The 13246-nt window shown below is 44.9% G+C and overlaps 1 protein-coding gene across 1 annotated transcript; it reads left to right on the top strand.

The window, feature by feature from the left end:
• Positions 1–632: 632 nt before the first annotated feature.
• mapkapk5 (MAPK activated protein kinase 5) lies at positions 633–12863 on the top strand. The gene is made up of 14 exons (XM_037481956.2): positions 633–1578; positions 3853–3926; positions 5862–5937; positions 6381–6478; positions 6579–6687; positions 6994–7083; positions 7348–7443; positions 7545–7625; positions 7740–7927; positions 8072–8192; positions 8282–8412; positions 8623–8738; positions 9226–9330; positions 9506–12863. The coding sequence occupies exons 1-14, from the start codon at positions 1543–1545 to the stop codon at positions 9598–9600; spliced, it is 1416 nt and encodes a 471-aa protein (XP_037337853.1). The 5' UTR covers positions 633–1542; the 3' UTR covers positions 9601–12863.
• Positions 12864–13246: the final 383 nt, after the last annotated feature.

The raw sequence follows: 13246 nt of genomic DNA, 5'->3' as shown, positions 1-13246 counted from the left end.
CAATAAATTAAATGTTCTTAAAATGAAAATGTAATCCGTATGCTACGTCAGAGTGCTTTGTATCACATTAATATTCTGGCCAAATAAAAATGCAATTATTTTTTAATTCAATCAATCCACCATTAAAATTACTCAATACCACATCCCTACAAAATTGTTTTTGCGTTAATTAAACAAGATGCATCACGATAACATTCTCATTATCTTCCGACTGTTTATCTGCTCTGAACAGACAAGAGACAGTAAACTTGATTTTTTTAAATTATTATTAATTTTTTCTTTATCTGCGTGTCTAATGCGTGTAGAAGCTACTGTGTTGCGGTGTACTACATGTCAAGTTTGCCCATTGTTCGTGCAAAATGCTAACAGTTAATAAAGTTTATTTAAAGAAAAACGCCGGGGCCTTTTAAGGACCCATCGGGGTCTGACCATTTCCAAATGTATTTCATAGACAGTTAATAAAAAAATATATATTGCGAGCACTACACGCTTAGTAGGTTCCAAAACTACAAATGAACTCTCTGTAAAACCATACTTATCCAAAAACGATTTTTAAAAATACAAATTTATAAATCATGTCTGTTTTTAATCCGGCATTCATCACGGGACTCTAGTTATGCATTCCCCTTCTCATATACAGTCCATGGTGGTCCCTCTGACAAGCAACCGTGGGATTAGCTAAATAGTGCAGAGATGTGTGTGCCTCCTTGGTCACCTCAGGAAACACTCTCCCCGAACCCTTTCCATCTCTGAGACTGCGTTATACGAGCGCCGATTTGTATCAGGACAGCTCTGTCTTACGGGAACATGTTAACATCTGTCGCTTGGGGGAGAGCTGGAAAACGAACTTGCGAAAGCTAAGCTAACCCGATAGCCCGATAGCAGGCTCGGCTCGACGACATAATAGGCTGCTGTGCTTCTGGGAACACTGTGTGCTCGTCTTGTCTGATCAACCCAGCGCTAATCGAGGAGACCTCTCTGCGATCTTCAGAGCACATCTCGGTCGGTTTTCTGTCTGCCGGGTGCCGTTGTAGCGAGACCGTCTACCCCGAGCCCAGGATGGAGTGGCACTAGCCGACTTAGCCCGCCGCCGGTGTCTTTGCAGAGCGCTGCTGTCATTGCTCTGCTAAAAATACACTTTGTCCCATGGTCTCTGCGCCTCCAAAAGTGGTAGGGCTAGTCCACATCGGACTCCGGCTCTTCTGTTTAGGCTTGCTCGGAGTCTGGCACTCTACATGGTCACCGCACTGAGTTTAGGACTACTGGAAGAGCGAGTCGGACCCCGAGGTGGTGAGCCCCGCTGGCCCGATCCAACGTCACATCCTTCCGCCCGGTGGGCATCAAGTTCCCCGGTGGACGGAGGAGAGCTCTCGTTGACCGCTGGCCGAATATCATTTTGCCCCAATGGCCTTGTTCCGTCATAAATAGTTGCATACACAAGCCTTGGTCGAGCCCAGGGCTGCGAGACCGAAGCTCTGTGAAGGTCAGAGAAAACTGTGTGAGATTGGCGAGGCAGACTCCATCTGTCCAGAGCACAGCACCATGTCGGAGGATAACAACGCGGACAAGTTCATCAAGGTAACCCCCCCCCAAAGTAATATGTCAAGCTTCGTGAAATTAGACGACGCAGTAATTGTAACTTTCGTAGGAGTGATACGTTTGTCTTGATTTCATGACCTTTTGAAGCAATGAAGTCAATTGAGCGATGCTGGCCTGAAGCTGGCTAAACCCTCACTTGATGCTTTTGGTTTGGTGTGTACAGCGTGGTTGTCATCGTTACTTCAGTCTGCTGACTCTTAATTGCCCCTTGCATTTATAGTGGTTCCAATGAAGGCTGCACTTGAAGGTACACTTGAATGTTGTTATAAAACACCACAGCGCCAGAGTTTTTGCTGTTGTTTGCAAACAGTAAGAATATGAATCGCGAACAATGTGTAGATGTGAAGTTCTTCCCTCCTGTAAAACGTTACTGTGCAGCTCTGATCTATCTTGCATGGTCATGGTCATATTGCCATACACGCCGGCTCCGGGATTTACTCCAGGGTCCGCTTCCGTCATTGCTCAGGCATTTATGGAAGCAATAAAAATGTGATCCCCAGTGACCCTGTCCCCCTGCTGTCAGAGTGTCAGAATGTACCTAATGCCGGGTTGGCCGAGGTGGTTGCACCGAGAACTGGAACACACTTGGGAAGTTATCCAGACGAGGGCTTAATGGGTTTGTTTCCTAACTTTGGACTTAACCAAAACCACCGGCTTTGTTAGACAAAGGACCGCCAGGGTTTGGGTGTCGTGATGTCAGAACTTTCAAAGGAATGAAGGTTGTGGTACAGATCCCTGGGTAGGTGTGACAGCTGAGATGCCCCTAGTTGCTTTTGAATCCCATCATGAATCGCAATTATGGTCAGTGCGTGTTCACACGGACCAGATTGGACTGGGCAAGGACAGCGAGGAGAAAATATGGTGCCCATTGGCAGTGGCACACCATTTACTGCAGTGTGCTGGCTCACATTAAAAGAATTCTCTGATCATTCTATTTTAATAAATGTGTGGGGTTAGTAACTTTAAAGAGTGTCGGCTTGTTCCCTCATCTTCACTGAAATAGAACTCAAATTTGGAAATATTCATGGTGCTAAAACTGGAAAACATGACAAACCATGCTGACTATGAAATGTAAAACATTCCTATCCATTAGAATACACTGAACCTGACCCAAAACCTAAATTGCGACCCTGACAACCCAATCCATCAGGCCTTCCTCAAAAGCCGCCCCCTGGGCAGTTAGACCAAAATAAAAGGTTTAAGAAAACAGTCAACCTTGTCATAGGGACCTATGCCCATCATGGCTCAGCTTTTGATTATAGTGTTACTATTTAGGCATGGAAGTTTGATTCATCACTTGTGTCACAAGCTGTTGTCTGTCACACACTCGTATTGGCTAGTGAGCGAGTTGCAGTCAGTGGGCTGCTGGCCATCCGGTCCGACAGTGTGGACTGAGAGGCTGTTTAGTGAAAGACGAGGACACGGTGGCAGGAGCAATGGATGAGTTCAGAGCAGTGCGCGGCTGCTGCGGCAACCGTCTGGACGGCATACGTCAATATGTAATCCAAATGTCCACGTTAATAAAAATTAGCTTTCTCCTCTGTTGTTTTCCTTTTTGATGTGGCTTTAAGACTTTAGGTCCCAGTATCCTCTCCTAGTTGACTTAAGGGCCCAGTTTGAACCGGGAGGCACTGCAGGGTTAAATCTTCCGGGGAAGCAGGTGCTGGGGGGGGGGGGGGGGGGCGGCACGTTCATCATTAGGCCATGATAACTAATTAACAAATGTTGTCTCTTGTCTCTTAGTTGGTTACATCAGTAATCACTTATGGAACCGCCCCAGTGCATCAGCAGCTCTTCCACAGTAACCCCCGCGTGGCCTCCTGCCGATCAGCGGCATTGTCGGACGACCATAATGTCGGCCGGGTCAACGGGCGCAACCAATGCAGAGCGGTTACTGCAGCCGGGCCAGGAGTTGTGTTTTCAAAAGCTGGTCCCTTGGCCTCTGTGTGTTTTTACCTGTGTGCAGAGAGACCAGAGTAATTAGAAAAACCCATCGGCAGATGGGTGGACGAGGGCAAAGCACCCGATGAACTCCCAGGCATCACACGTCAGGTCTGAGGTTAACAAATACAGCCTCTCACTGAGTGAGAGCCCTTGCACCTGAGGGGAGGGTCCTGTCCAGACAGGAGCGTTTGTTTTGTGCTCCATGCCACAGGTGTGCTACTGTGATCTCGTCTTGGGGGACTATTGCATAAAAGTTTGCTTCTCGTTTCTTTCCGCACGCCCGATCAAGCCTTTGGTCTGTGGTTTCAGGAGACATCCATTCTCGACGAGTACAACATTAACTGGACGCAGAAGTTGGGAGCCGGCATCAGTGGACCCGTCAGGTGAGTGTGTCTGAAGTACTTCCCCCCCCCCCCCCCACTGTCTTCCTGCGTTGGGTTGGTGTTAAACCTTTTGTGTCCAGAACCGCGTTGCATTGAGAGAACTGTCAACAGAAAGTCGTCTGCGGACATCGAAGCGGCTTCCTAGTCGTTGTTTGGATCGGAACATAATGCATCCCAAGAAAGGATTAAAAGGAGTTCAATATTTCGATATATGTGGGGTGCAGGACTAACCCACAGTTGTGAATGCTGCTGTATTGTGTGGTTGTAGTCCCACATGTTGCTTCTCGTGTGGTTTCATTGCATCCGGGTCAATGTGGTACCATTCCAGCTGCAACGTTTGACTTTGTCCATGACGCGTGGACACATTATGAGGCCGGATGGGGATTTAACTGACTGGAGCCACTGGTGGGACACCGGGTTCTGGAATGAAGTCGTGCGCTCATACAACACTGTAGCCATTGAACATTTCTATCCGCTCAATTATTTTTAGATTTAACACTTGCCAACATTCAATTGAAAATGCTACGTCTTCTATCCCTGACTATTTTAAACTAGCAAAATAGTAGATGCCCAGCCGTCATGGCGACGGGCAACATTTCCTCCGCATTTGGCCGTTATTCTGTTTTGTAACACCATCCCTGCTGGAGTGTGGAGACGTCTGGCAGCGGTGCCGTCGTTGTAGTCTGCGTGGGCCCATTTGGCTCCGACGCAAACCACGTGACTGTCGCATCCTGGGCAGGAATCCATCCGACCTGACGCATTTTGTCCCTCGACCCCTTAAAACGGAAACATGAACACGGGAGAACTCGCTCGAGATGGTCTTTAAAAAAAAAAACGGGAAAAAAACAAGTTGTCTGTTTCCTCAGGTTCTGTTCCACATGCGATTTGATCAAATGTTTACCCAGTGGTACAAGCCAGCAGCGAGGACTTTTACCTAATGCCAGTCTAAAGCACAGACTGGGATAGTTGTCTGTGTCAGTCCTGCTGGTTTCTCCTCCTTTATCTCACAACCCCACCGCCGCCCAACTCTTGTTATTCATTAGGTAGGTATTGCTTTCCAGTAAAGTGGACTTTGGCCGAAGCTGAATGTTCCTCACAGTAATGCTTTAATAGTGTAATCTGAGGTTGCTGGTTGGTGAATGTTTGAGGCGCCGCTGGCGTAGAGGGTAACGAGTTGATCGGAGGTTCTCGGATAGTGAAACGTAGATCGAAGTTTTGAAGACTACCATCATTTCCAGAAGTCATTCAACAAATGCTCAACCTTGAGTATACATTAAAAAAAAAACAGGAGTCAGATGGTTAGACTCTTATTCCAGATGTAGACGAGATTCTCATGTTCCAAAAACAAGGTGGGATGTTTACAAAATAATGTTCTTAACTCTACTGCTTTGTGTCAGGCCAAATTTAACTTCTTATCGCACGGATTGCTTGACTTTGGACAGTAGACTCAACCCTATTACAATGATATAATTATAGAAACGCACCCTCTAAACGAGCATCACAAAGTTATTTTTGGCGGCTGAACATTGCTCGACCTGTTTAGATTCACAGGAAAGTGATCACTCTGCGTAGCGAATCACTTCGATGGGGACCTGAAACGAGCTGATGCAAAATAAACAAGTGTGTGTGTTTTTTTTTAATGCTGCATTAATGACATTGGCTTGCTTTGGTGACCATCATGTTTCTTTATCCTCATCAAGAATGGGGTCTGAATGCCTGTCTGGCCGGGGACTTTCTAGTGATTCACGTTTAACAGACGAGGATTCAGAACACTGATGAGCAGCCTTCACAAAATAAAATAACAAGTTGTCCCGCAGGACTCCAGAAACATCCGTATTCATTCATGATCCCATCAGTCACACAGGTGGGATTATCCTACTGGCTGAGATGGTTGTTCACTCTTTTTGTTTTTGTCTTTTTCTCCCCCCTGTTTAGAGTTTGTGTGAAGAAGTCCTCTCAGGAGCGCCTGGCCCTGAAGATCCTTATTGATCGGCCCAAGGCCAGGAACGAGGTCAGAGTCGCTCTCTTTGTTCCGTCTGCCTGCCTTTTTTTTATCTGTCTCTCCTCGTCTCCTGTGCCTGTGTGCTATCAGTTTGTCCCTAACGCTGTCTCGTCGTCATTAGAAGACTTCTGTTTTGATCCCGCGGCTTACGCGACAGCCGAGCAGTGACACGCGCCGTCAAAACAAGCAGCCTCACACAAACGCACACAGATTACTGCCCAACAATGTCATCTTCAGGGACTTTTACCATCTTTTCTTCAAACCTAACCTCGATGCTTTTCTAAAACATTTTTATTCTGCATTTAAATGCAATCCGTAAGCTACGGTAAAAGATATCGTTATTTTCTAGGTGAGCAGCATTGAACAGCCTTTCAGTTTCCAGGTGTTCATCCTTCTTTGAAAACGCTGCAGTAAATGACAGTCCGCTGTGTTTTGATTCCCTCCCCCTTCAGGTGCGTCTCCATATGATGTGTGCCAACCACCCGAATATAGTGCAAATCCTGGAGGTTTATGCCAACAGCGTCCAGTTCCCACATGAGTCCAGCCCGAGGTAGAGTGCTCCGTGTGTGTGTGTGTGTGTGAATCCTTTTGGAATCTCCTCTCTTTTGCTCTTCCCCCCTGACACACCCACACCTGCTCTCTCGCTTCAGAGCGCGACTCCTGATAGTTATGGAAATGATGGAGGGTGGCGAGCTGTTCCACAGAATCAGTCAGCACAGGCACTTCACTGAAAAGATGGCCAGTCAGGTCACAAAACAGGCGAGTGAAGACACACACGAGGTGTTTTTAGTCCTCAATGAAATGTGCTCGATATTTAATTCCAGTCTTTGTCCACCGCTGTTTGACTTGTGAGAAACACTGACGGCCTCCACATGTCACACGTAGCCCCACTGCTTGGATAAAGCTGCACATTTGGTAGTTGAACTGTGAGATCATGGGGAAAAGAAGCAACACACACACACACACACACCAGCTCAAATCAAGTGGGTTTGAAATGTTTTTTTGGACACACAAACACACAGAGACAGGAGTGGTGTCTCAGTCTGATGTCTCTGCCCCCTGTAGATCAGTCAAGCCTTGGAACATTGTCACTCCCTGAATATTGCACATCGCGACCTGAAGCCAGAGAACCTGCTCTTTAAGGATAATTCTCTGGTAAGTTGTGGACAGAAATACTTTAAATTCACCCCAACTGTTGCTTTTGCTACAAAGAGAATTCACCTCTGCCGGACTGTGAGGCTGCAGCTTTAGTTTTTGAGGCCCTGTGAAGAGGAGATATGTCTGGACTATTTGCATTTTCAGTCTTGGACTTAAAAATCAGCAGATCTATGTTGGGTGAAGCTAAAGCCAGAAATCTGTTTCTGTTCTCTCTCCGTGTTCATCTTCCTTCCTCCCTCCCTGATGCTGTTCTTTCCACAGGATGCACCTGTGAAGCTGTGCGACTTTGGCTTTGCCAAAATCGACCAAGGAGACTTGATGACCCCTCAGTTCACTCCTTACTACGTAGCACCTCAGGTAAAACGGGAATGAGAGTCTCACACACCATGTGACGTCTTAGACGGGGGTGAAAGCTGAAGCCCATTTCACAATTTCCTTCTGCTCTTGTTTCTGTTCAGGTACTTGAGGCTCAAAGAAGACACCAAAAAGAAAAGTCTGGAATTATACCTACTTCCCCTACTCCTTATACCTATAACAAGGTGAGACCCAAACCCGCTGAACTACGCATTTTGCTGGCGAGTATTTCTTAAAAACCAATCCTAATCGGCAGATGTCACTTTCAATAATTCCGTCTCTTCCCGATTGCTCGGCAGAGCTGTGACCTGTGGTCCCTCGGCGTGATCATCTACGTGATGCTGTGCGGCTACCCCCCCTTCTACTCCAAGCACCACAGCCGCACCATCCCAAAGGACATGAGGAAGAAGATAATGACGGGCAGCTTTGACTTCCCTGAGGATGAGTGGAGCCAGATCTCCGAAATGGCCAAGGACATCGTACGCAAGTGAGTCATTCAGTTTGTCTCCCCCCCCCCCCCCCCCCAGTGTCCTGTTATCTCCTCTTGCTGTAGTCTCCGAACAAAGCATTGCGTTGCTGCGTCTTCGCGTCTTCGCGTGACCCTTTTTGGGTCCCCGTGCGCCCCCTGCAGGCTGCTGAAGGTGAAGCCGGAGGAGAGGCTGACTATTGAGGGAGTCCTGGCTCACCCTTGGCTTAACTGCACCGAGGCCCTCGACAACGTGCTGCCCTCCGCCCAGATGATGATGGACAAGGTGAGCGGGAGGCTAAAGGTGCCCCAAAAATCTTGGCTGCAAGTTAGTCCAGCGTACCAGTGTCCTCTTCTTCCTGGTCTTCCCTCCAGGCGGTAGTCGCTGGTATCCAGCAGGCCCACGCAGAGCAGCTGGCTAACATGAGGATTCAAGATCTGAACGTCAGCCTGAAGCCTCTAAACTCTGTCAACAACCCAATCCTCAGGAAGCGCAAACTACTAGGGTACCAGGGATTTTGTCACCTTTTAATTATTTTAAGGAGTAAACAGTATTATATTTCTTAACTTTAGCAGTCTGATGAGATTGTGTAGCTAGGTGAGCTTTACTCGCTGCTAAATCCCAAACCAAAATCTCTTTCCCTTCTTGGACGTTTCTCTCAATTGTTATGGAGATTGATGTTATGGAGATTGATGTTTTGACGTCCATGTTGCAGCCCCAAGCCCAGTGACAGTTTCTTCATCCATGACCCAGAGATCGGAGGTGAAGACTCCAACGTCGCGCTGGAGAAGTTACGAGATGTCATTGCACAGTGTATACTACCACAAGCTGGTCAGTAAACACAACGCAGTAATGGTCAAGCATTTTGCTGAATACATACTTTGTGCACTGTTTGTGTTGCACGTCAGTGTTTGCCTGTATAGTTACCTGCGAAACATTACACCACCGACGGCATATCTCGCTGAAGGTGAAAACAGGACGAAGATTGGTCATAACTTAACATTTGCTATGTAGGACTCTCAAAGTAATAACTAATGAAGGTATAATAAATAAACACTTAAGCAATAATTAGGGGTGAGAAATATGGATTTGGCCATATACAATAATTAAAAAAAACCTGAACAGTCTGGTAAGTACACAAACTGATAAAAGACCACACCAAGTCATGCCAATGATTTTGATAAAATAGATATATTTTCCATTCCTAATATTTGCTGAATAAGTAAAGGTGACGGGCCTAATGTTGCTAATGTTAAATATCACTGCGAGAGAGGGAGAGCGAGCGCAGCCTCTGGAGTGACTGTTTGTGTTTGTCCAGGAGAAAACGAGGATGAGAAGCTGAATGAAGTGATGTATGAAGCCTGGAGGTTCAACAGAGACTGTAAACACCTGAGAGACGGCCTGCCGGGGCTCAGCTGGGGCGGTCGGTACCATTTTTTTTAGTTTTTCTTGATTAATTCATTTGACATTAGCTCCTGAATGTGTTTTGTTTAGCTGTAATGACGCTGAACATCGGTCACAAACACAGCCCACTTGTTAATGTCCATACAAAGTTTGTTTCATTCCGAGGTGCCTGACCGCCAACCCTCTCGTTGCAGGACGATCCTTCTCCGATAAAGTGGACCGCTTGAAGTTGGCTGAAATAGTGAAACAGGCTATCGAAGAAAAGACGAATCTCCAGGAGTCCCATTAGCAAACTGCTCTTTCTATCTTCTTTTTATATATTGTTTAATATGACACTTTTTAACCCATATCTGTAAAGAGGCTTTTTTATGTAAAATAATGTGCTAATTCTTTTTTTTTTTTTTCATGAATTCACTTGCAAGACCTATTGTACAGCTGTAGATATATTTCAAAGAGGACTCCTTCGTACTATCTTTTTTTTTTTTTTAAATGGAAACTTGCAATGAACATTGAAAAAATATATTTTCATTTTTGCAAAAAAATAGAAAAGAGAAAAATCAGTTAAATGTATTTTCTGGGAGGGAATTTTTATTAACTGATTGTCCAAGGTGTCACATGTTTTATCCCAGTTATTTCCTTTTTAATTTTTCTAACCACCCTACAACTAATTTAATTTATTTAAACAAAGATTTCCATTATTTTATACCTCACAAAGTCGGAACAAGCCGTCTTTAATTGTTCTTCCACGCGCTCTAATTCTGAACCTGCGGGATATAAATGACCTTAATCTTTGTTTTTGAGTGACCTTCCTGTGACCTTTTTTGTTCGTGTAAAGGTCACGGCAGACTGGAAACGGAGGTGTCACAAAACCGGTCAGACCGCAGCCCCGAATGAATTTAGTTACAACCCGTTACTGTTGAAGCTTGTGAGAGACGCCGATAGAGCGAGATCAAGGCAGGCTGACAGCAATGTGTTTTGGGGTCTTTGGTCATAAGGACCACTCGCTATCTTCTAACTGCCTCAGAAGACCCTGGCAAGTTCAACGCCACCCATGTAGGTTTCACGATGATGGTCCTGAAGTTCAAGTCTGGCAATCACAGTGAGGTTAATTATTTCATATCAAGGCCTTTTACGTGTTTTCACATTTCTGGTGGGATTCTGAGGGCTCTTGAGTTCAGTATTCAGCAACAGTTGTTCATCTGTGAAACGCAACCTGAGCTGCTTTGACTCCCGAGTCGTATTTACTGGAATTCAGACCGTTAACACTTGATCCATTTCGAAGGGAGACCGCTTGCTACCTGAGCCAATGGAAACAAAAACAGCCTCCTTCAACAGGTTTCATTCTGATGTAACCTGCAGTGCTTCTGAATGTGCAATAATGAATTCATGTGTCCATGGTGTGTGCATGCACTTGCTAGTGAGATGTCATCTTTTGAGTCCGTCAGTATTACCGTTTTCATTTCAATGGTCTGAATACCAGGAAATACTCCCCCTCCCTTCACTCCTCGTCCTCCTTTAGTAGTAAACGTGTCATTGGTACGTTGCCACTGCTCCAGTCTGATTTTATTTCTTCAAAGAGTGGTTGAAAGGCGGGACTTTTCTTCAGTGCCTGATTAATTCTTCAATAAATTTTAGCGTTTACTTTGAAAATCAACAGATTCTATGAATTTCACCTTTTTAATGAGGTCTTTCATAAAGGAACTTATAAAAAGATGATTTTTTTTTTTTTTTTTACCTTAATGAAAACATGTTTACTCCGAGTCTTCAATATCTCGTTGCTGCTCAGTAAAAACGTTGTAAACTGAATAATCTTTTCTTTTAAGAGTTAATTAAAACATTAATAGCACCTGAGATTATCAGTAATAAGCCCATAGCTAAACATCAACAGCATCATTTAACGGCCTAGAAACATGTTCTGATGATATGAATCTGGTCTTATTCACACAATCTGTCGGCCATGAAGAAGCAAAAAAAACTCACTTATTTATGTTTGGCCAAGAAACTGAGGGATGATTTTTAATTTTTTCATACAGCTCCCTTCAAGTCTTAAACAGCACCCACAGCTGGTGTTTTAAAAAGGCTTTATTACATGAATACACTTTACGCTCAGATGTGCCTTCTCGGTCGGCATCTTCATTCTTGGCTGCTTTTATCAGAGCAGCAGGATCACAGGATGAAGGGGTCAGAAGCATATCAGTATTTGTCCTTTTGCTTGTGATTGGCTCCATGTTCTGAAATGAAGGCTTTCTGTCTACAAATGATCATCATATAGCTATCTGGTATAAGTACTCTTATATCAAAATAAGTGGGCCCTTATTTGCCCCTTATTTGCCCCTACTCACACATATGGTTCAACATTTTGGTTTTGTTTGGGGGTTTTTGCCCATTTTTAGAGAACTTCCCAATAGCCTGTAGGCAGCAGTAGGTTAGCATATCTTCTCCTAGACAGGAGACAAGTTGCCTGGTAACAACAACGTCACAGTAATCGACACATTATGGAAGGAGTTGTTTGCTTTTTTTCTTCTCAATTGATTTGTAAAATCACCAATTGGTCCATCTACCCGGGGTAGGGGGCCAGTCTGACCATTTAAGATTTAATTGCTGGTTTTTGGGTAACAAAAATCCCAAAAAATATTAAGCATATTTGTCCCAATGTCAAACTTTTCCATTGTTCCATTGGGGCCAAATTTGTTCAAACTCACAGAATTGGTTGGCAGCTAATGCTTTGACCACGTCTGTGTGAGAATGCGTGCCACTGTGTAGTGAATTGCGTATGAATGTCTTGTGCGTTTCAGTCCTACCTTCTATTACTGGAGGCCTATAAATGAATCCAAACAGCTTCCTTTAAATCTCCTGCTGCACCCACGAATAAACCGAATCCTTCGGTTCCCCGGTGAGCTCCATTGTTGTCGAAGGGCAGCGTATTTATCAGCATTTATTGCTAAGTTGAGCCATAAATCTTGATACTGCTAACAATGGGGAAACCCCCCCCCAGGGGAAAGTCTGCCTCGGCCGTCCCAAATAAATCCCAGAGCGGTGGTTTGCTTTGAAGACGCTACCTCCCTCCTCACATCGTCTTGCTGGGTAGTTGCTGCTGCAGGATGCCCTCGGTCTGACTTTTCAGCTGCAGACATATTCCCATCCAGTAGGAAAACGCTTCCACTAGCCACTCCTCAGTGAAGGGGGACCGGATTTCCGATTTTTATACCAGGAAAGATTGCTGGTTCCCGATGTGAATGCTGACTGCGGATAAATAATTACCCCTGAGAAGGACCCGCAAGGCAGTTGAATGGTTTTAGGCTGGACCAGTCTTGAAAAATACCAGTTGCTTCTGTTCCCTCTGTGTAAAGTGTGGAGAGGTGGGGTTTTTTATATCTTTTTGAGTTGTTTTAACATCGCGTTTAGTTGTTTTTCTCTGGCCTGGCAGTCGTGTAGCGTGCACCTGAACCCCTCAGGAGAGACCTGCTCTGCTTCTGTCTGCCCTTTCTTGCCTTCTTTGGAATCCTCATCAACATGCTGACTTTGTAATAAAGGAATTCTTTGACTTTTGAACCGACTTTAAAATGCTTCATACCGTGTTTTGGCATTTATTGGCGTATCAGCTTTATTTTATGCATTTAGGTATATTTTGACATATAAATTGAACCTGTGAGTCCCGCCCTCCCAAATGTCTGAGGTCTTTTACGTAGAGTAACATATTCGTCCTGGACACCATGGAAAGAAACTAAACTAATGGAAATCAGTTTAAACAAAAATGTGTCTGTGGAGGTTGTGATTCAACAGATTATAAAGTAAAGTCAGCAACCAAGAAAAATAAACTTTATTCACACATTCCTCTAATCCCTACTTCAAAATCAGAATCGGCTTCACTAGCCATGTATGTTTATGCATACATCAAATTTGTACATGTCATTGCACTCCCTTCTACCAAGTGT

This window comes from Pungitius pungitius, chromosome 5 (assembly GCF_949316345.1).
Source record: "Pungitius pungitius chromosome 5, fPunPun2.1, whole genome shotgun sequence".
In the NCBI taxonomy this organism is placed as follows: domain Eukaryota; kingdom Metazoa; phylum Chordata; class Actinopteri; order Perciformes; family Gasterosteidae; genus Pungitius; species Pungitius pungitius.
The sequence above is the reverse complement of the archived record's forward strand: the minus strand, read 5'-3'. Positions and strand labels throughout refer to the sequence as shown.